The 24,118-nt window shown below is 44.1% G+C and overlaps 1 protein-coding gene across 1 annotated transcript in view; it reads right to left on the bottom strand.

The window, feature by feature from the left end:
* Positions 1-473: 473 nt before the first annotated feature.
* LOC146338464 (protocadherin-9-like) overlaps positions 474-24,118 on the bottom strand; it is a 612,567-nt gene continuing 588,922 nt past the window's right edge. The window contains exon 4 of the mRNA XM_084813272.1: positions 474-1,622. Within this exon, the coding sequence (XP_084669398.1) occupies positions 1,231-1,622 (392 nt within the window). The 3' untranslated portion in view covers positions 474-1,230. The remainder of the gene's footprint in view (positions 1,623-24,118) is intronic.

Genomic DNA, 24,118 nt, shown 5'->3' with positions numbered 1-24,118 from the left:
CATTCTGAGGCACTGTGTTTGATGCCTGAGGCCAGCTTCTCAGGGGTCTGTGGCCCCAGCAGGGGGGTAAGGGTTACCTGAGAGAACAACTCACCTCATCCACCCTCTGTTTTATGGCCTGGGAGGGGGTGACAGCGGAAAGTTTAGTGGCCTGTCCTCTTTGCAGATTTTCAATAAAAGTGGCCTGAATTTGATGCCAAACATTTGTGTCTCATCTCTTTATCCCCCGCCCCTTTTCACCACAAGTGGTAACAACAGCGACTTGTACTGTTAGCATGGCCACCATTTGACATCCTGCATAATGCCCCAGACCTACCATCATTCTGGGGCATGGTGGTGGTGGAATGTCGGATGCAACAAGATGGAGAACATTTGTAGAAAATTCGACCACGCAGCATTCTTTTTCTTGTGGATGAGTAAAAGGTCAGAAATTTCCTCAGAAATATCTTCTGAGAAATGCTTATATTAGCTTTGGTGTGGGATCCTCCTTAAGCCCTCTAGCCTAGCACGTAATGTACGCTTGTGAAAAATCAGATCTGTTCAGATTGTGTGTGTGTGTGTGTGTGTGTGAAGAGATTGGTGGAACATTTTATTTATTTATTTAAAATGTTTTTCAATATACCACCCATCATCGTATCAGATTTCAGGGCCGTATACAGCACATGATGCATTGTGGGTATAGCCCACCTCTCCTTCCCAATATACACTTACTGGGACTCACCAATGTAACTGGAACAAGAGAAGAATTGCATGAGTATATACTACTAACTGTAGTTAAATAAAAATCATGTACAGAATAAAACAATGACCTAAATCAAAGAGATGACCTGAAAGTTCTCCTCTCTTTTATAGCCTCTGAGTGAATCTCAGCCAAAACATGCTGCCGTTTCTATGAATAAGAAGACCAATCTTCTCTTAAAATGGTATTTTGTGCCATGACAGCTTGTTGGGGGAAAGAAAATCACACCTTTATCTCTCGTTTTTGTTTGTTTTGGCTTTTTAAAACTTTTTCATTTCTTTTCTGCATGCTGTTATTTACTGAATTAGCTGAATTTACTTTCAACTCATTATTTAGGATACTGCTCTTCAGCTTCAATTCAGAAACCCATATACATAAATATTCAGGAACCTGAAGAGGTTTGCATGTGGATTAAAATTGTGTTAAGCTCTGACTATGTACACCTACACTTTAAAGCCTGAAATAGCTTGATTTGTTGAGATATGCCTTTTTTATAGCTGGTGCTCGTGGATCAAAGTGGCGTTGCTCCCAGACACGGATGTCGCCTGGGCAGGGATGAAGTTTGCAAGAGGAATCACTTTGACTGGGTCTTCACTGGGGCAATGTCTTTCACAGGTGTTGTAGAACTGAGGCCTGGGTCCCCCTTGGCCTTTGTCACTATCATCCTTGGGAAGGGGCCTTCCAAGAGTGTGTCTTCCCTCTGGCATGGCTCCTAGACCCCATCCTTGCTGGAAGCCAAACGCTGGCAAAGGAGGGTTGCATTGTTGATACTGTGTCAACGAAGGAGGCATCCAGCAATTGTCGGAATGACCAAGGATGAGGCATTCCTGCGTGCAGGTTTCAGAGGCTTCAGCAAGAGCTTTTTGAAGGTTCACCTCAATAGCTTAAAAGAAAAAAAGAGGGAGAGAAGAAGAATAGAAGTCACTGAATACATACACACACACACACACACACATACGTATACGTATACATATACATATACATATACATATATATATATATATATATATATATATATATATATATATTTCTATGGCACCTTTAGCATCCAAAATGCTTTCTTTTTTAATTCTCAAGAATCCCATGAGGCAGGCTTATGTTTATTTACTGTTCTTTCTTTGTTTGTATGTTTACTGTACTTTTAGTCTGCCAAATAACTGAAGCTCTCATTAAAAGCATAAAATACAAACACTAAAAGAAAAAGAAGAAAACCATGATAAAACCAGCACCAAAGAATAAAAACATATCAACAAAACCAAATTAAAACAAGCAGTGGAGTAATATACTAAAAACACTAGAAACCGTTTTTAAAATGCCTGGGAGAATTTAAAAGGGGGGGGGGGCTTTCACGTACCACTGGAAAACCATATTGTAGATGCCGAGGAAACTCTCTGGGGAGAGCATTTCACAAATGAAGTGCCACCACTGAAAAGACCCTCTTCTCCTGTAGCCACCCACCGCACATCTTCATTTGGCAGGGAACCTGCCTCAGATGAAGATCTAAGGGAGCAATCCTAAGTAGATAGGCAGCCGCCTTTGACCTCAGAGGCGACCACCTATCCAAAGCAAGGCAGGAGATGCACGGGGGGATCGTTCCCTCCGCACCTCTCCTGCCTTGCTCTTTTTCGCTAGACAGCCATTTTTGGCTGTCTAGTGGGGGTGTGCGCGCGCATGCACGTGCGCAACCGGGAGACAAAGCGTATGTGTCATACATAGGATGTGTCATACACGTAGCTCTGCTCTCCCTGCTCCACAATGCCACCCAGCTCTGCCCATTTTCAGTCGCTCCACACTCCTCTTACGGGTGTGGAGGACAGGGCTTCTCTGCGCTGCCTCCAAGACAGTGTGGACGCGGGGGAAGGCTGGATTTCTGGGAACCAACCTCAGAGTGCGGGCTGAGTTCTGAGGTCAGTTCCCAGAATAGAGCATATCCTATGGCCCTCTAGACAGCATCTAGTGGCGATAGGATTGTTCCCTTAATGTCCAGGTAGGTAAAGAGAAACATTCACATGCTGAAGTCTACCCTGTTAACATTGATGGTGTTCTTTGGTCTATCTGTCATTTATTTATTTATTTATTTATTTATTTAATCCTTGGCTCTGAGTTCCAGTAGGTCTAAACCACACCAGGTAGTGAACTATGCATGATGAGGGAACTACAGAAATTTCCTCTACACCCAGATCACCATTATCCTGTGCAGAAGACCAGATCTAATGTGTGCCCTGCTGAATGAGCAGGGCCAGATACTAATTGGGACAGGTCCATGGTTGCCATGGAGGCTATGAAGTCCTGAGCCACTCCCAACAAAATGGCCTCAGCATGTATGTTGAAGTCCCCCAGCACAACAAGCCACGAAGACTCCAGCACCAACCCAGAGACCACCTTGGCTGCTAAGGAAGGGAGACTGTTGAGCAGTGGGGGTGGGCACTACACCAACAGAATCCCTATTCTGGCCCTAAAACCCACCTTCATGACATGTACACACACTCAAAATTGGAAGACTGCTGAATGGGGCACCTGGACAGGAGGACAGAATCACAACAGACCAATGCGACTCCACCTCCCCACCCACCAGGTCTTACCTGTTGAAACACAGAGAACCCAGGTGGGCAAAGCTGGGAGAGATTTACCCCATCAATCCCATCCAATCAGGTCTCCATGATACCAGCAAGGTTGGCACACTCACCCAGGATCAAGTCCTGGATGGTTGTGGTTTTCCCATTCACTGAACTGGCATTCAGTAGCAGTATCTTCAACACAAGGTGACTGTCATCAGTGCTACTTAGGCTCTCTGATATGGGAGACAGCTTAGGAGCAACCAACATCCTGTTGCACTCCCCACCCCTATAATGACCCAGCTGTCTCCCACCACCATATCTCTCTCTCCCTGTACCCCTCCACTGCTCCGTGCCTTTGAAAAATAAATTTCTCTTCTGACAAGCAATAATGGTTTGTCTTATACTGCCATATATACCCAAGATGTACAGTCTTTTCCCTCCTCCCCTCTGTCTAACTGACTGGGTGGTCTTTGCCCTCATTCCTTCCTGAAGTGGCTCCCCCAAAGGGGTGACCCCCTTTGGTGGCAGCTCTGCCAGTGGTGAGTCCACTCCCAGGCTGCCCAACTTTTGATGTACCAGCACACAGGAGCTAATGCAATCTCTTGCAGCTGCCAGAAAGTCTCTTGGAGAGAGTGCAAAGTCAGGGGTCTGGTCCTGCAAAGAGGCAGAATTTTCTGGCCCCAGAAAATATCTCTGGGGCAGCCACAGGTAGTAGGTAGGAAGCACGGTGGTAAAGCTTGCTTACAATCTACCTGGGTGGTGTCTGTTCGGTGTCCTCTGTCTGCAAAGAGGTGCTAGTAGTATCAAGCTGATAGTATTTTCTGTATCATGAGTGGGGATTCTGAACTTGGCCAGCAGCTTGGGACCAGTGCTGTGCCAAATATTTCTCCCACATTTTTTCCAACCACCCTTATTCAATTTGATGGAAAAGAAATTGCTTTCGAGAAGACATTCAAAAGAGGAGAAATTCTGGAGGATTGCTCATGGGTTGGGTTTGGGGTTCTTGTGCTTACCTTACTTGTGAGGTGACTGGGGAGTGTGTATGAGTGTCCCGTCTGTTATTGTACAGTAATCTCTGTGGCACCCTGTAGCTAGAGATGTACGAAAATCACTTACCTGTTTGCGGATTATGCTGATGGTGGGGGGGGAGGCATTCCGTCCCTCCCCCCAGAATCCTGGATGGGGGGGAGGCGCTCTGTTCCTCCCCCCCGGAATCCTCCTTGGCCGGCTGTTCTTGGCGGTGGCTCCGCGGAGCAGCCAGCCAGGCCCAGCCAGGCCAGAGCCGTCCAAGCCAGATTTCTGGCCACGGAGGGCTGTGGGGAAAAACAAAACAAAACCGCATATGCAAATGGCGGCGGCTACGGCTACCACCATTTGCGTTTGTTATTTTTGACGTCTTAATCTACGTAAATACTTACGTAGACTAAGACGGTGAAAAGAAGGGGAACGCAAATAGTGTAGTGGACATTATTTGCATTCCCTTTATTTTCGCCATCTTACTCTACGTAATTATTTATGTAGACTAAGATAACCCAAAATAAGGAACACAAATGGCGGCGGCCATAGCCGCCACCATTTGCGTATGCCTTTTTTTTTTTACCTGGTTGTTTTAGGCTACATAAGTTTTTACATAGCTTAAAACGTCTGGGTTTTAAAAAAAAAAAGGCATACGCAAATGGCGGCAGCTGTAGCTGCCACCATTTGCGTACGCCTTTATTTTTTTAACCAGATGTTTTAGGCTACGTAAAAACTTACATAGCCTATCACGTCGGTGTAAAAAAACAAAAACAAACCTGCAAATGGCGGTGGCAGCAGCCGGTCGGAAGACCAGCCGCCACAGACGCCACCGCTGCAGCCGCCGCCGGAGCCGCCGCCACCCGGAAGATCCACCCCAGGTAAGTCTTGTCCCGGGGGGATCTGGGGGGGGGCGGGGGGCAGGGTTGCACTGGCATTCGGCCTCCCTGAGATCCATGGCGGAATTCTCTGCCATCCCTACCTGTAGCTAGGGATGTATGAAAGTGACTTACCTTTCTGCGGATTATGTTGATGGTGGGGGGGAGGCATTCCATCCCTCCCCCCAGAATGCTAGCTGCAAGGGGAGGCACTCCATTCCTCCTAGGGATGTACGAAAGTGATTTACCTTTCCACGGATTATGCTGATGTTGGGAAGGAGGCGTTCCATCCCTCCCCATGGAATCCTGGCCGGCCGGCTCCGCTCTGCAGTGATTCTGTGGAGCCGCCAGCCGGCTCCGCCAGCAGCCAGACATCCGGCCACTGGCTAGCAGGGACGCAAATGGCGGCTCCACAGGCTGTTTGCATCCGCAAAATGGCCGTTTGCGTCCCTGCAGTCAGCCGTGATAGGCTACGTAAATGTTTACGTAGCCTATCACGGCTGATTTAAAAACAAAAAACAAAACGCACATATGCAAATACATACGTGCATACATTTGCACGTATGCAAATGGCGGCGGCCATGGCCACCGCCATTTGCGTTCTTTATTTTGGCAAATCTTAGTCTACGTAAACATTTATGTAGACTAAGAACGCAAAAATAAAGGGAACGCAAATAGCGTAGCGTCTACACTATTTGCGTTCCCCTTATTTTCGCCATCTTAGTCTACGTAAATGTTTACGTAGACTAAGACATGCCAAAATAAGGAACGCAAATGGCGGTGGCCATGGCTGCCGCCATTCGCGTACACGCGTTTGTTTGTTTTTTGTTTTTTTTTTAAATCTAGCCATGATAGGATACATAAATCTTTATGTAGCCTATCAGGTTTTTTTGTTTTTTTGTGTTTTTTTAACCTGGAAATGGCAGCGGTGGCAGCCGGTCAGAAGACCGGCCGCCGCAGCTGCCGCTGCCGAACCGCCGCCGGAGCCGTTGCCGCTGCCGCCCCCAGGAAGATCTGCCCAACGTAAGTCTCGTCCTGGGGGGGGCGGGGGCGGGCCATTCCGAGATCCATGGCGGAACTTTCGTACAACCCTACCTGTAGCCTCCTTGGCTTCCTGCACTTCAGTTAAAGCCATCATGATGAAGACGTCACAAGGCGATTCCTCCCATGGGGCTTTTTTAAGTTCAGGAAGTGCAGGTGGCCTGGGAGGCTGCAGAGCCATGGAAAGATGTGTAACAGAGAGAGAAAACACATGCAGCCTCCTCAGCCATCTCACAGTGATTAGGTAAGCTCAAAAATACCACCAAAAGAAATTCAAAATTCTGCCTCAAAAAACTGGATGCCTCAAACACAGTTGATGCTGTTGCCACCTGCAGAAGCAGTGCAGTAAACTAAAAGCCCTTAGGAAGAAAAAGAAAGTCCTGTGCTACAACCCCGGCCAATAGTGAGTCCTATCTGTGAGAAACTGTTGGAGAATTTCTTCTCCCCTAGGAGAAATTAGATAAAATTCCCCCTGCCCCCTGTTTCTCTACCCACAAATAGGCTGGAGAATTTTGAGAGACCATTTGTGCATAGCTCAGCTGAAAAATTATGACATAGTCACATTTCCTGATGGTCTCAGCATGTATCTCATGTGACTATGTATGTTTGGTGATGAATTTTATATCAGTGATAGGGGTGGGAGAGTCCTACTCATGCTTCCAGGAGCTATAGGACATAACGTTATCAGGAAAGCGACTGGGACAATTTGCAATGGGCCCAATTTTATATCTGGCCAATTTAGAGCACCCAGCAAATGCTCTACAGATTAATTCAATTAAAATGTTCCCATCTAAATCAGAGGAGAGGAGATCTCACCTCATGAGTTTACACTTTCTTACCACTTTCAGCATTTTTTTAAATAAGAATTTATTATTATCATTCTTCATCTCCTGATGCTTTCTAATATTAGGTGCTTTTGTTCTGATCTGAATGTTCATTTCGTTAAAGACAAAGGGGTTTCTTGTTGCTGAAGGCAAAGAACACAGTCGGAGGGAGCAATCCTATGGCCACTGGGCAGAAGCTAGATGGCCATAGGATATGCTGTTTTCTGGGAACCGACCTCCCCCACTTCTGCGCTGTCTCTGAGGCAGTGCGGAACAACCCTGTCCTCTGTGTTCACAAGAGGAGTGTGGCTGGAAACAGGCGTGGCTGGGGGCGTTCTGGGGCAGGGAGAGCGTAAATGCCTGCATGACATATCCTATGTGTCATACAGGAGCCTCCTTTCCTGCTCCGTCCTCCTGTGGATAGACAGCCGCAATTGAGAGCTTCGGCTATTGGGAAGTATAGAAATAAATAAATAAATAAATATACATTGGCTGTCTAGCTGAGAAAGCAGGGCAAGAGAAGCACGGATGGAACGATCCCCTCTGTGCTTCTCCTGACCTGCTTTGTATAAGCGGCCGCCTCTGGGTTCAGAGGTGGCCACCTATCTAGATAGGATTGCTCCCTTAATCTTTGAAGCTAGAGGCAACATTGTCAGCTCTCACAGAAACAATGTACAGACATGCTAATGCCCGTGTTGTATCTTTATCACACAGTCACTTTCTCTCTCACACCCACATACACACACACACACACACACACACACCCAACCATCAGCCAATCAGAATATTTATTCAGCAAGGATCTGGATGGAAGAAATCCCAATAGGATTTTCCTTTTGCATCATGCCTTTAAGACTGTAAGCCTTAGGGCAGGGACTGGCTTATTATTAATCTTTGCAAACCAGTCTGGAAGTGTTTTTTGGGCTGAAGAGTGGGATAAAAATGCTGTAATAAATAACTTGTGGAACTTACTGCCACAAGATATGATGATCATGATGGCCACTGGCTTAGATGGTTTTAAAAGGTGATTAGACAAATTCATGGAGAATCAAGCTAGTGATAGTGACTAGTCAGGGTGACTGCATGTGTTTTCCAGATTTCAGAGGCAGAATGCTTTGACAACAGTAGAATGTTATTCCTATCATGTCCTGCTTGTGGGCTTTCCACAGGCAGCAGCATGGCTACTGTAGGAAACAGATCTACTGGACCCCATATTTTAAACTATTTTCCCCAATCCAAAACAGTGAACAAATGTGAGTGACTCTCAGTTGCCTTTTTATAAGGCAGTGCTATGAACTGAGTGTGGCCAACAATATTTCTGGAGATATTGAACATATCATAAGCATTCCAATTAACAGAAGCTGATGCAGTGGCTATATTTCAGGGCAGGAAAGTTTTCAGGTCTCTGAACTTAAAGAGGCGGGGGAGAGGAGAGTGAAGAGGTCAAAAAACTCAGCGACTAATGTACAGTAATAAAACATAGGGCTGTGCATGGACCCCTGCTTTGCTTTGGATGCTGCTTTGCACCTTCTGAAGTGGCCCCGCTTTGCTTCAGCCTGATTCAGACCTCATCTGCTTTGACTCAAGATCCATATCCAAAGCAAGATTCGGACATCCGAATCACTTGTTTTTTGTGTTTCCCCATTGACTTGCATGGGAAAACACAAATGGCCAGAACTTTTTCCAGTTTTCATGTTACATACATGGAATTTCGGGAACTCCACCCCCAAGCAAGGATGTCCACCTGCCAAATTTCAGGCAACTTGGCCCAGTAGTTATTGCTAGGCACAGGAGAAATGTGCTGTTCTCAGAAACTCAAACGAAAGTTCATAAACGGATAATCAAGTTAGGTGTTGAAGCGATGAGGATGTCACTATCCATAAACAATGCTGTAGGTTTCTTTGAAGTGCAAATACTATTCACAGTCAATAACCTCAGAGTCTCTTTGACTGAATTGCCTGGGAAAACACTGGCAGGTAGGCAGGAAGCAAACGAAGACAGCATCCCTGCCAGGTGGCCACATTGACTTGAACAAAGTCAACCAGAGTTGTCTGCTGGACTGATAGAGGCAGGAAGCAACACAGCAACCCTGCCAGGAGGGCACAGCAGCCCCTCGTCCACCTCTGCCCCTGCCAAGACCCTGAAGATGCCCCATATTGGGCTGGCTTCCTTTGCAACACACAGTGTAGTATTATATTACTTAAATAATAGCTGTTAATGTGTGTCATCCTTTGTGCACTGTGTTGGGAAATGTGGACTGTGTGTCCTCCTTTGACACACACTGTTTGCTTGCCCACACAGCACAAGTGCACACACGCACGCATACGCACACACACACATGAGCAAAAGAAAAGCAAACACTAAACTACAAGCAAAGGGGTGGAGTGGGAGGACTAACTATAATCCTAACAGAAGATAAAGGGTTGGGGGTTGGGTCTTTTTTTTTTTTTAGGAAAAAAATAAAAAATGGGAAAGGAAGGAATACAGGAATTGAGAAGGGGAGGCAGAGGAGAGCCAAGAACAAGGAAAGGACAGATTAGATAGATAGATGATAGATGATAGATAGATAGATGATAGATAGATGATTGATAGAAGATAGATAGATAGATAGATAGATAGATGATAGATAGATGATAGATAGATGATTGATAGATGATAGATAGATAGATAGATAGATAGATAGATGATCGATAGATGATCGATAGATAGATAGATAGATAGATAGATAGATGATAGATAGATGATAGATAGATAGATGATAGATAGATAGATAGATAGATAGATGATAGATAGATAGATGATAGATAGATAGATAGATAGATGATAGATAGATAGATGATAGATAGATAGATAGATAGATAGATAGATAGATAGATAGAACGATGGATAGATAGATGATAGATGATAGATAGATAGATGATAGATAGATGATAGATAGATGATAGATAGATAGATAGATAGATGATAGATAGATAGATAGATGATTGATAGATAGATAGATAGATAGATGATAGATAGATAGATAGATAGATAGATAGATAGATGATAGATAGATAGATAGATGATAGATAGATAGATAGATAGATGATAGATAGATGATAGATAGATAGATGATAGATAGATGATAGATATATAGATGATAGATAGATAGATAGATGATAGATAGATAGATAGATGATAGATAGATGATAGATAGATAGATAGATAGATGATAGATAGATAGATGATAGATAGATGATAGATAGATGATAGATAGATGATAGATAGATAGATGATAGATAGATGATGGATAGATAGAAAGATGGATAGATAGAAAGATGGATAGATAGATGATAGATAGATGATAGATAGATAGATAGATAGATGATAGATAGATAGATGATAGATAGATAGATAGATAGATGATAGATAGATAGATGATAGATAGATGATAGATAGATGATAGATAGATAGATAGATAGATAGATGATAGATAGATGATAGATAGATGATAGATAGATAGATAGATAGATGATAGATAGATGATAGATAGATAGATAGATGATAGATAGATAGATAGATAGATAGATAGATGAGAGAGAGAGAGAGAGAGAGAGAAAGAACAAAGTAAGTGAAAACTAATGGGTGAGAGAGAATTGAAAAGGGGTGTGTGTGGGGGGGGGAGATAAGCAACTACAGTGAAATTTTCTGGATTTTTAAATGAATAAACAAGAAGAATGATCAGTAAATCTATTACAGCTGCTCAGAAGGCATAAGAAAAGCTCTGAATATATGAGACGGACTGAGGCACCTCATAGGTGACCCGCTTCAGTTCGGGGCACCTTGCAGCTGTTCTGATCTGCTTCATAGCAAGATGAAGCACCTCTGAATCATCCCGCTTCACCTCATTATTCGGGCTTCTGACTGAAGTGGTGCACAGCCCTAATAAGATAGGGTATTGAAGATAATTGGCATGCAAACACTGACTTTTCTAAAGGAAAAGACACACATATAGTGGTATGAAATATGACATTTTTGCTCAGTGAAATAAGCAGCATTGGAATCTCATTCATCAACACCTGGCTGACTCTAACATGAGATGTGGGGATTGTTCTCTATGAATATTCACCAAGTTCCATATCTTTAGTATCTGCTCTGCCTACTGTAATGATGTATCTTCTTTCGTCTTGTATGTAATCCACTTGCCTTTCCCTCTCCAAGTTTCGTTATCCCCTTTTTCATTTCCTGCTTGCCTTCCTGAATAGTAATTTAGAAGCAAAATAATTTGTCTTCTGTAACATGACTGAGGCCCAACTCCCTAAGAACAACCTCTCCCATAAGAAAATAAGAACAGCTTTGCTGGCTCAAACCAAGAGCCCATCTAGTCCTGCCTTCTGTTGTTTGTCCCCAGCTTCTGGGACTTCATGGGCATACTGAATCTGTGATAGTGATTTTACTAAGACTCATATTTATGGGCAATGCAATAGTCCTTGGGGAAAACTATATTTCCCAAGGGCTACTTCATCTTAGCCTGGCATGCTGCTACATGATACATCAGGCATTGTAGAAGGAAGACAGAAGATCTTCCTTTTCCCTGCAGATGGCTGTTTCTACCACTCCAGCTGGTAAGTATGGTGGGAGGGGGTTTTGGAGCTCCTGGGAGGCGAATTCAGATGGTTCAGAAATAAGAGGAGCTATGTCTTGATTACTTGGGAATTAGCTTGGCTTATTTCCAAACCAACCTGATGCAGGTGGTGTGTGTGTGGGGGGGGAAGGGCTGATTACTCATCACTTACAGGTTCTACTGTATGCTAAGATCTTGCATGGTGTGAAGATACCCAGGATTCCAATCCAGGTCCACAATCGACAATCATGATTGTCTACTGTAGCATTCAACCAGGAGAGTTGGGTGATGGTGCATGGATGGGTCTTTCAAGAGTTCCTTCCCACATCCCTTATGAATATACAGTGGAGGTGAGGAATAGATTTCAGGGATTAGACCTGATAGACAGAGTGCCTGAGGAACTATGGACGGAGGTCCGTAACATTGTTCAGGAGGCAGCAACTTAATCCATCCCAAAGAAAAAGAAATGCAAGAAAGCCAAGGGGCTGTCTGATGAGGCTTTACAAGTAGCTCACGAAAGAAGGGAAGCGAAAAGCAAGGGAGAAAGGGGAAGATCTATCCAACTGAATGCAGAGTTCCAGAGAATAGCAAGGAGAGACAAGAAGGCCTTCTTAAATGAACAATGCAAAGAAATCGAGGAAAACAATAGAATGGGAAAGACTAGAGATCTCTTCAAGAAAATTGGAGATCTCAAGGGAACGTTTTGTGCAAAGACAGGCATGATAAAGGACAAAGATGGCAGGGACCTAACAGAAGCAGAAGAGATTAAGAAGAGGTGGAAAGAATACACAGAAGAACGATACAGGAAAGATCTGAATGTCCCTGATAGCCATGAGACTGTGGTCACTGAACTTGAGCCGGACATCCTCGAGAGTGAAGTCAAGTGGGCCTTAGGAAGCATTAGTAACAACAAAGCTAGCGGAGATGACAGTATTCCAGCTGAGCTATTTAAAATCCTAAAAGATGATGCTGTTAAAGTGCTGCATTCAATATGCCAACAAATTTGGAACACTCAACAATGGCCACAAGATTGGAAAAGGTCAGTTTACATTCCAATTCCAAAGAAGGGCAATGCCAAAGAGTGTTTAAAATACCGCACAATTGCGCTCATTTCACATGCCAGCAAGGTGATGCTCAAAATCCTACAAGCTAGTCTTCAGCAGTATGCGAACCGAGAACTACCGGAAGTACAAGCTGGGTTTCGAAGAGGCAGAGGAACTAGAGATCAAATCGCCAACATTCTCTGCATCATGGAGAAAGCAAGAGAATTCCAGAAGAAGGTCTACCTCTGCTTCATTGACTACGCTAAAGCCATTGATTGTGTGGATCACAACAAACTGTGGCAAATTCTTAAAGTGATGGGAGTACCAGACCACCTTACCTGTCTCCTGAGAAACCTGTACGAGGGTCACGAAGCAACAGTAAGAACCAGACATGGAACAACTGAGTGGTTCAAAATTGGGAAAGGAGTACGACAAGGTTGCATATTGTCACCCTGCTTATTTAACTTATATGCAGAGTACATCATGAAAAATGCCAGGTTGGATGAATCAGAGGTCGGAATTAAGATTACTGGGAGAATTATCAACAACTTCCGATATGCAGACGATACCACCCTAATGGCAGAAAGCAAAGAGGATCTAAAGAGCCTCTTGTTGAGGGTGAAAGAGGAGAGTGCAAAAGCTGGTTTGAAACTCAACTTTAAGGAAACGAAGATCATGGCATCTGGCCCTATCACTTCCTGGCATATAGAAAGGGAAGAAATGGAAGCAGTGACAGATATTACTTTCTTGGGCTCCAAGATCACTGCAGATGGTGACTGTAGCCATGAAATTAAAAGATGCTTTCTCCTTGGGAGGAAAGCTATGGCAAACCTAGACAGCATAGTAAGAAGCAGAGACATCACCTTGCCGACAAAGGTCCGTCTAATCAAAGCTATGGTTTTCCCAGTAGTAATGTATGGCTGTGACAGCTGGACTATAAGGAAGGCTGAGCGCCGAAGAATCGATGCTTTCAAACTGTGGTGCTGGAGAAGACTCTTACGAGTCCCCTGGACTGCAAGGAGGTCAAATCAGTCAATCCTAAAGGAAATCAAGCCTGAGTGCTCATTGGAAGGACAGATACTGAAGCTGAAGCTCAAATATTCTGGCCACCTAATGCGAAGAGAAAACTCTCTGGAAAAGACCCTGATGCTGGGAAAGACTGAAGGCAAAAGGAGAAGGGGATGGCAGAGGATGAGATGGCTAGATAGCATCACGGATGCAATGAATATGAACTTGAGCACGCTCCGGGAGAGAGCGCAGGACAGGAAGGCCTGGCGTGCTATGGTCCATGGGGTCACGAAGAGTCGGACACGACTGAACGATTGAACAACAACAACAATAATAAGTCATATATATTATATATCAACATTTGTGTCAGTAGCACAGTCAGTGTGTGCTTTGCATAGGGAAGGTCTCAAGCTTGTTATAGTCTGAGGCCCTGAGGATCTGGCATGTGCTTAAATGAGCTAGGTTGACTAATGGCATGACTGAAGGCTGCAGGAGAAGTTACATTCACCATTAAAATGCAATACAAAGTTATCTGAAGATGGTGCATGATCTAAATCATAAGCAAATCACTACAACTTATATAATTGCTTATCTAACTGATCACTGCCAGCATTGAGGAATCTCAATGCCTTTGAATAGAGCAGGATTGGGTAACTTGTAGCCCCCAGATATTTTGTCCTACAACTCCCATCTTACTCACCATTGACTAGCCAGCATAGCCAATGGTGAGGAGAGTTGTAGGCCAAAACATTTGGAGGGACACAAGTTGCCCATCCCTGGCCTAGAGCCACCAGAATTATGGAGGAAGAAGAAGGAACCCATAATATGATGGTTGGCCATATGGAAAGCAGTTCTACATGTTATGGCCAAGAAGCAAGAGGCTGGCAAGACTTGGCATTGGCTGGCATCGTGAGAAATTAAAAAAGCCAGTGGCATCGACCTCAGTGCCATTCTCACATTGCATAGATCAGCCAAGAATGTCAGAGAGCACCATGAAAGGGTTCTTGGTTTGCATACTCTGCCTCTTCCAGGTCAAGGGGAGTTATTAAGCATGCTTTGCCTGAGAGCTTCCCAAATATTCTTGATCTGGCAGTGGTGGGAAGGTTATCTTGTTTTATGACCTTTTTTGCAGTAGGGCTGTGCACCGCTTCGATCCAAATCCCAAATAATGAGGCGAAGTGGGATGCTTTGGAGGTGCCTCAGCCTGATACAAGGTGGACCAGAACAGCACTGAGGCACCCCAAAGTGAAGCAGCTTGTTGATGAGATGCCTTGGTCAGCCTTGGAGATTTATAGCTCTTCTGATTTTGCGAATGTCAAATCTAGTTGCCAAATTAGGGCTGAATGGAACCCAGTCTCCAATCAGTGATAGTGGTAGAGGAGGAGTGAGGAGATCAGTGTGTTTGTTCATTGTGTGTGAGAGAGCACTGGTTAGGTGCTGGTTGATTTTGTTTGTTGTTAGAGAGAGATCTGGCGTGTGTGTGTGTGTGTGTGAACAGCTTTGTGGTTCTTTTCTCTTTCTTTCTTTTGCAGATTCTTCATTTTAAAAACCAATTTAGTATTTAGTTTGATTTTCCTCCCTGGTTCTTAGTCTCTCCCCCCCTCTTCTGTAATACAGGAGGGTGAGCTTGGTAGCCCCATTTAGAGCATCTGGGTTAAAATAAATGGAGCAAAGAATAAAAGGAACATGGTGGTCAGAGTTTACTACCGGCCACCCAATCAAGGAGAAGATGAGGATGAAACTTTTGAAAAGCAAACTGCCAAAGTTTTTTAGCAGCCATATCGGGGGTCAGACTAAGTAGCCTCATGCAGTCTCATGCTTCATGTTCTTGCTGAGCTCTTTCTCCCTTGAATATATTGTTGTAAGCTGATGAGACACAGGAATTCCTTATCTTGTCAAAGGTCATACAATTGTATATCTTGTTCTTTGCTGTTCTCTTCTGTTCTCTCTTTATCATGGCTACCCTATAACCCAGTTCTTGTATTATAAACAATAGTGCTAGGAAAAAAAATGTTGAGGACTGCAACCCCACGTGGGAGGGGGAGGAGGAGCTGTTTCATATGTGTCACAATGTCTATAAAAACAATGTGCTGATGTATTTCGGGGCTTCCAGCTCTTTGGAAATGCTTCCAGCCTTAAGCCCGTGCGTTAAATAAAGAATCTCTTTTTCCTTCACTCCGTGGTCTCTCTGACTCTGGGTTCTGCAACATAAATGGTGCCGTGACTCGGATGTGGCAGGCTCTGAGCCAGACAGGTGGCATTTGCCTGCTCTTGATCGCCGCACCGGGAAGACGAGCTCGGCGCATGCCTCCCTTTCTTGGCGCCACCGACCTTTTTGTCGAGTGAATGGGAGAAAGCCTGCACCGGGATCGCCCAAACGGCAGCGAGCAGCAAGAGAACCTTGGGAAGCGGAGGAAGGAACTTGAGCCCTGTCTGTATCGCAGCTACAATTGAGTTGAAACCCACATTGGAAGCCTTCAGGAGAAAGGCAAGTATATGGGAAAAAGAGGGCCCCGCCTTTAGGGAGAAAGGCCACTGGGCAGAAAAAAAGAGGGCGCCGCCTTATGAAGAAGGTCAGTGTTGGTGGTATACGTATACAAAAGAACCTACTCCTTGAGGGTAGAAGGGGGGCCTGATCACACCCCCGAGTGGGCGCCAGTACCCAGCACGCCAGTACTCAGTAGGAAGCTGAGGAAGCCGCTTTCCGCTCTGGTAAAAAGTGGGAAAAGAGGGTGGCAGGGACATATGGATGCAGTGGAGAGATTGATGATGGTGTGAGTGGCTATTGCGGTTTCTGACGCATACCGTTGACCGTCCAGGTGCCCAGGCCAGTAGCAAAGTGCGTGGTGTATAAAATCCTCTTGTGTCGGCCAGTGAGACCCCTTACTCACTGACCAATTCCCATTCCCTAATTGTGTCTGTCTTCAATTTAGGAGGGAGGCTATGGGTGGTGGGGGAAGCAAACCTTGCACCCCCTTGAGATGTATGTCAAACCAAGAAGGAAAAAGGTTTTTTTTTTAAGATTCAGAATAGAGAGAGAAAACAGCAAAAAGCTCAAGGTCGAGCTGAGAGAAAAAAAACAAGATCTGAGGCTGTTAATTAAAAAAAATGTTGCAGGACAGTCTGGCTTTTAACAAAGCGTGGGAGCATGAGAGTGTAAGGCCGAAGAAGTAGCTGTTAGCCTAGCGCGCCGAGAAAGGGGCGGCAGGAAAATTGCCCACAACGTTCTGAGTTGTGCAACATCATCACCTTGCCTAATTGAAATGAAATCCCTAAAAAATGGAAACTGAAAATGAAGACCCAGAAGATGAAGGCAAAATAGAAAATAAAGGTGAAGAATCAGCCCCCAGAGCACAGGCTAGACCCCTCTTCGAGTGAAAAGTGTGCCATAAGACTGTCCCAAAGCAGAATGAAGTGGAGAGACCACGTTGAAGATCTCTGTCAAGGTAATCGTGTTTAGCTTTGAACTGTGTTAGAATTGCATAGAGCCTGTAGCTACTGACCATCGGCTATATGATTTCTGAAGAGCGTAACAATTAAGCTTTTGCCGTGGGATTCCCTGCAATGAAGAAATCTCACTGATTTAAGTGTCCAGTGTTACACTGCCTAAGTGTGTGTGCTGAAGAGACCGAGAAACCAGACAGCATGTTCCTGGCCAAGCCAAAATCACGCTACTACCATGCTCCTAAAAGCTGCAATAAACTGTGTAAGCTGGGAGACCCAACCTGATTGAGAAGAAAAGAAGATATTGGAGCAACTGTCTTAAAAAACAATGAGATCTGTGTAGCTGGCTGCTGACGCTGTCAGTGATGTTACAAGTTACAACTTTAAATTAAGACTGTTTTCCTGTTTGAGACCCCAGCGAAGAAAGCTGACCCGAGTTATTTGTTGCCCGTGCCAAAGCAAGAATTTGGCTGCCCTGTACCTCATCATGTCCTGTTTTAAGCTTGGGATTTACAAATACAAACAAACTGAGAAGCTTGCCTTTGAAGTCCTGCAAATCACCCCACCGCCTCCCCGAAGATTAATGGCTGCCTGAAAAATGCAAGTATAAGACGATGCCCATCACCCCCCAGTGTCCTGAGTTTCGGCACTCAGTGTTTCAGTGCTTTCGTGTACCAGGTTAGAAGAGGAAAAAAAAAAAGTAAGTTTTTAAAATGTCTGTGAGAACCTGACAGAAGTAAAATAAAATTTACAGAAGAGTTGCCCAGGTTAAAGCGTCACGGCTAAAGAGCTGAGCTGTGCCGCTCTGTTTAGACAGAGGCCTTGCTAAAAAGTTAAAGGCCCTTGTCTGTCAGAAGGGGTGTAGGGCCACACTTCCCCTTTTTAAACTGATGCAGAAGTGGAGAGCCTTTGCTGGAAACATCGCATCTTCATTGCCCAGAGCCTTCTCTGTTTGCCTCCATCAATGTCTGGGCTTTTTAGAGACACTCTGCACATGAACTAAAATTTTAAATTGTCAAAGACTTGCCATGGACAGTGCTATGAAGTTTTTGATAAACTTGAACTCCCATCGCTGTGGACCGTGTGTCTGTGTTTGTAGTCAGCTCAGTGTACAGCAGGCTGAGTTTGATCTATAACTTTTAGATTTCCTTCTGCTAAAACTCATGCAGCATAGAGTTGCCGATGCAAAAATGGTGACCTAGAACTCTTTGCGTGTGTAGGTATGCCCGTCCCTTGATTTTGATGAGCCCTGAGCTTTCAGCCAGAAGAGCAGTATGATTGCTGGATCTGCTCCATCATGCCTTACCATGCAAAAAGTGCTTTCCATTCATTGTGTTAAATTGCAGAAAAAGTTTGTTGTGTATATTTTATGATTTCTTAGATATCATAAAATATATGTGATATTTGCAGATTAGTGTTAGTTGCAACTCCAAATGATACTAAGTGTGGTTCCCAATAGATGACAAGAAGAAAGAAAAGGCAAGAGGCAAAGAAAAAACAACATTTGTAGAGAAGAAGCGTGGCCATAGTTGCCCCCGGGGTAAATTAAAAGCAGCTGATTGTGCCTGGAGCTTATTACCTGGGGTAAAGTTGCCACAATAATGTAACAGTTCTTTAAGATGAAGAAAATGTAACTAGAAGGAGAAGAAGAGCCTATCCCAAATGTGTGTTATTAAGACTAGTGTAAGGCAGAAAGGTTTAAGTAAGTGAGTTTAACTTGAAAAAGACAAATAAAGAGACAAGGCTGGTGCATGGAGCAGAAAGTTTTATATAAAAAGTTTGAAACATGATCTGCAATACAGGCAGATCAGCAAAGAAAAAGAAAGCAAAAGAAAGAGAAAAAAATTGTCTTCCCATACTAATAAATAAAAGTGTTATCAAGCACTTTAGGAAGCGAAGTTGTTTACAGGAAGCTGTGCCTGAGAACCAAACACTTCTAGCCTATGCTGAAAATGCTTGCTAATGTTGTGTTGCCTCATGGGTAACATGTATGGTATAAAAATCCATTTAGCCCAATAGCTCGTGGTTCAGAGAAGCTGTCTGATCCAACCATTAAGTACGCCTGTGTGCTGTAAGTTACCCAATAAAGTCTCCTTGTAAGTAGCCCCCCCCCTGCTGGAATCCCAAAACACAAGTGGGGCTACAGCGCCTCACCCAGTATCAAACCCTGCTGTTAGAAGCCATAAAAGCAGGTATGAAGAAGTCAATTTATATGACCAAAGTGTCTAAAGTGCTGCAAGGTGCCACAGAGGCCCCAGAGCGTACTTGGAGTGTCTTTCAGATGCCTATCGCCAGTACACCCCCCTCGACCCAGAGGCCCAAGAAGACGTAAATGAAAGAAGAAAAGAAGAAGACCCGGCAGAGGCAGAAGATTCTTAAAAAAGAACCAGTGTGCCCAGTGTGGACAAGATGGACATTAGTGGCATGAATGCCCAAATAAAATAAATCAAATACACAAAGGAGAAAACCAAAGGGGCCAGAATAGGTGAAGAGGGAGACAGCTTGAGAGGGGCCGTAACATTGACTGTGAGGGGCCGTGACATTGACTTCATAATTGACACTGGAGCAGCATCAAAAGCAAGCAAACGTTAGCCTTAAACAAGAAGTCCAAACACTGGGCAAAGTTCTTCAAGCCCAGCGTCGCTTTGTCTTAAAAAATAAGCCATTCCCATCACAGAAGTTCATCCTTTCCAACCAAGAGTATGAGTTAAAGAGAAAAGAATAACCCTTTGACTCCCAGATGGAGAAGACTGAAAACTGTCATACTTTCCACCCCCGCAGCTATAAAAGCAGCTAGAATTAAACCCTGGATACATTGGACACGAGTCAAGAGAGCGAGAGGGGGAGAGTAGACTGTAAACAGAAATCCTGAAAATCCTTTAAAAATCATTCTAAAAAAGCAGTAAGAAGACTCAGGCTAGACCTTACTGTAGACACACCGGGAGACTGTCCCCCTGCATACGGTCAGACCTGCAACTGGAGAAATGAAGACGGGGACTAGACCATACTGCAGCTTGCCAGGTGAATAGCTGCCCAGCGTACGGTCAGATCCCAAAGAAGATTCAAGGAAACATGATGTAGTAGTAATGTGGGACTTCAATTTCCCTGGTAATTGTATTGTTGGGAGACAAATTCTGCAAACCATACCCCCTCCAAGAAATTCCTGACTTGTGATGCTGATAACTTCCTCCTACAGAAAGTAGAGGAAGGAACTAGAGGACTGGCTATCCTTGATGTGATCCTAACCAGCAACGATGACTTACTGGATAAAGTAGCAGTTACGGGAACTCTGGGGGAAAGTGACCATGTTATACTTCAGCTCTTGGTTCCAAAGGAAGCAAAAGCTGAGTTAGCCAAATGTGTACCATGGATTTAGGAAAGCCAATTTTAATAAACTCAGAACAATGATCAGTAAGGTCCCATGGCAAGCAACTCTAACAAGAAAAGGAGTCCAAGATGGGTGGGAGTTTTTTAAAAAAGGAAATTCTAAAGGCACAATTCCAAACAATTCCAACAAGAAAAAGGTGGGAGACAATGGAAGAAGCCAATGTGGCTTCACAAAAAGCTTAGAGATGACCTGAAAACAAAAAAAAAGGACACATATAGGAAGTGGAAGGAAGGCCAAGCTACAAAGGAAGAGTATAGGCAGGTAGCACAGAATTGCAGGGATGGTGTCAGGAAGGCTAAAGCTGAGAACAAGCTGAGGTTAGTTAGGGATGCAAAAAGCAACAAAAAGGCTTTCTTCAGATATGTGCATAGTAAAAGACAGAGGAAAGAAATGGTGGTTTAACTACTAAATACGGATGGCAAAAGGATAACAGATGACAAAGAAAAGGCAGAAGTGCTCAATTCCTACTTTGGCTTAGTCTTCTCCCAAAAGAAGGTCTATAACCACCACCACCACCCGGCAAAGGTGAAGTACAGCCTGAAAGAGCAGTATTGCAGCTTGAGATCAATAGGCATATAGTCAAGGAACATCTAATTAATTTAAATGAGTTCAAATCTCCAGGGGCAGATGAACTGCATCCTAGACTAATAAAGGAACTGGCAGAAGAACTCTCAGAACCACTGTCTTATTATCTTTGAGAAATCATGGAGGACAGGTGAAGTGCCAGATGATTGGAGGAGGGCTAATGTTGCCCCTATCTTCAAAAAGGGCAAACAGGAGGAACCTGAGAACTACAGACCAGTCAGTCTGAAATCAATCCCTGGGAAAATTCTGGAGCAGATGATAAAGCAATCAGTCTGTAAGCACGTTGAAAACAATGTAGTGATTATTCAAAGCCAACAAAAACAAATCCTGCCAGATGAATCTGATCTCATTTTTTGATCAGTCACCTTCCTTGTGGACTGTGGGAATGCTATGGACATAATATACCTCAACTTCAACAAAGCTTTCAACCCATGATACCCTGATGAGCAAACTAGCTCAAAGTGGGCTAGATGAGACAGCGATCGGGTGGATCCACAGTTGGCTACAGAATTGTACTCAAAGAATGCTGATCAATGGGATCTTCTCAAACTGGGGAGAGGTAACGAGTAGGGTACCGGAGGGTTCAGTCCTGGGCCCAGTGTTCTTCAACATTTTTATTAATGACTTGGAGGAGGAGGTGCAGGGAATGCTTATCAAATTTGCAGATGACACAAAATTGGGAGGGACAGCTAATAACGTGGAAGACAGAAACAAAATGCAAAGTGTTCTCAATAGGCTGGAGCACTGAGCAGAAAACAACAGAATGAAATTTAGTAGGGATAAATGCCAAGTTTTGCACCTAGGAAAAAGAAACCAAATACACAGTTAGAAGAGGGGAGATTCTTGACTCAACAATACTACAAGTGGGAAGGATCTTGGAACTGTTGTAGATCACAAGCTGAATATGAGCCAACAATGTGATGTGGCTGCAAAAAGCCAAATTATATTTTGGGCTGCATTAATAGAAGTATAGCTTCCAAATCACATGAAGTACTAGTTCCCCTCTACTCAGCACTGGTTAGGCCTCATCTGGAGTACTGTATCCAGTTCTGGGCACTGCACTTTAAGAAGGATGCAGACAAGCTGGAGAGGGTTCAGAGGAGGGTAACGAAGGTGATCAGAGGTCTGGAAACAAAGCCCTATGAGGAAAGAATGAAAGAAATGGACATGTTTAGCCTTGAGAAGAGAAGATTAAGGGGAGATATGATAGCGCTCTTCAAATATTTGAAAGGTTGTCACAGAGAGGAAGGCCAGGATCCTTTCTTGGACATCCCAGAGTGCAGGACACAGAATAATGGGCTCAAGTTACAGGAAGCCAGATTCCGACTGAATCTCTGGAAAACCTTCCTGACTGTTAGAGCAATATGACAATGGAACCAATTGCCTAGGGAGGTAGTGATCTCTCTCACACTGGAGGCATTCAAGATGAAGCTGGAAAGCCACTTGTCAGGGATGCTTTGATTTGGATTCCTGCACTGAGCAGGGCGGGTGGACTCAATGGTCTTGTAGGCCCCTTCCAACCCTATTATTCTATGATTGTTCTTGTTTTAAAAAAACAAACAGAAAATGTCACTGTAGTTGCTTTGCCTCATTCTTTACCTTCATCCTTTCTCGGTTCTCTCTCAAGCATTAATTTGCCCTTACTTTCATTCTGTCTAGATTTTATATCTCTATCTAATCTACAGTATATCTATATATAATTTCTTGTCCTTGTTCTTGGCTCCCCTCCACCCTCCACTTTTCAATTCATGTATTCCTTCCCTTCTCGTTGATCTGTTCCCCCATAAAATAATAAAGAATAAAACCCTTTTCTCTTCTGTTAGGATTATAGTTAGTCCCCCCTCCCTTGCTTGTTGTTAGTTCAGTGTCTGTTTTTCTTTTGCTCTTGTGTGTCTCTGTGTCAGTGCATGCTTGTGGTGTGTGGACAAGCAAACAGTGTGTGGCAAAGCAATACACAGTCCACATTTCCCAAAACAGTGGGCAAAGCACTACACACACATTAAGAACTAATATTTTTAAAAATCCAATACTACACTGTGTGGCAAAGCAAGCAAGCCCAATACGAGGCATCTTCAGGGTGTTGTTGGCAAAGGCAGAGGTGGGTGAGGTGCTGCTGGGACTAGCAAGCTGACTCTCCCCCAGTCCAAATAGAGGATCCTGGTTAGCAGGGCAGCAGAGTGCAGAAGCAAGTTGCAGTGCCCGGAGGTCACTGTTTGAGGAGGCTGGTGCAGGCAGCAACAGTAGCACTCTTGCCAAAGGAGCACTGTCTCCTTATGTAGTGGAAGAGGGGAGCCCGATGATGGACCTCAGCCTCCAGGGTGTTGGTGGGGATAAGCAGCAGGCAGAGCTCCAGCAACTGTCTGAAATTTGGCAGGTGGGATCCCCTCCATGGGGGATAAGAGGTCTCCAAATTTCATGCACCTCTGTGGAAACAGTGAAAAGTTATCGCTCTTTCTTTGAGAGTTTTTGTTGAAAAAATCAAATTTCACCTGCACAAAAACTACTGAGCCAACCTGTCTGAAATCTGGAAGGTGGAGTCCCCTCCATGTGGGCCTCCAAGAACCCAAAATTCCATGTATTTTTCATGAAAACTGTAAAAAGTTGTGGCCAATTGTCTTTTCTAATGCAAGTCAATGGGAAAAAGTTTAAAATGAGTGATTTGGATGTACAAATCTCACTTCAGATTTGGATCCGAGTCGAAGTGGATGGGGTCCAAAATCAGTCTGAAGCACAGCAGTAGAATGCAGCTCTTATTCCAAGGCAAACTGATCATATGGACCAGAAAAACAAAAACCAATATTTGCTCTTAGATTCTCTCTCTCTCTCTCCTAAATATATCCATGTAAGTAGTGGAAAAAGAAGAAATTATGCTCTCCAATATACCTGCTATGACACTGACAGTATTTTAGAGCTGCAGGACATACATCTGATCAAACTTCCACATTATTTTCAGGGTCAGGGAGAAGCTGTATATCCTGTGCTTAAGAATACTA

This window comes from Heloderma suspectum, chromosome 9, assembly GCF_057233095.1.
Source record: "Heloderma suspectum isolate Gila_16-S chromosome 9, 16-S_ref, whole genome shotgun sequence".
Classification (NCBI taxonomy): domain Eukaryota; kingdom Metazoa; phylum Chordata; class Lepidosauria; order Squamata; family Helodermatidae; genus Heloderma; species Heloderma suspectum.
The sequence above is the reverse complement of the archived record's forward strand: the minus strand, read 5'-3'. Positions and strand labels throughout refer to the sequence as shown.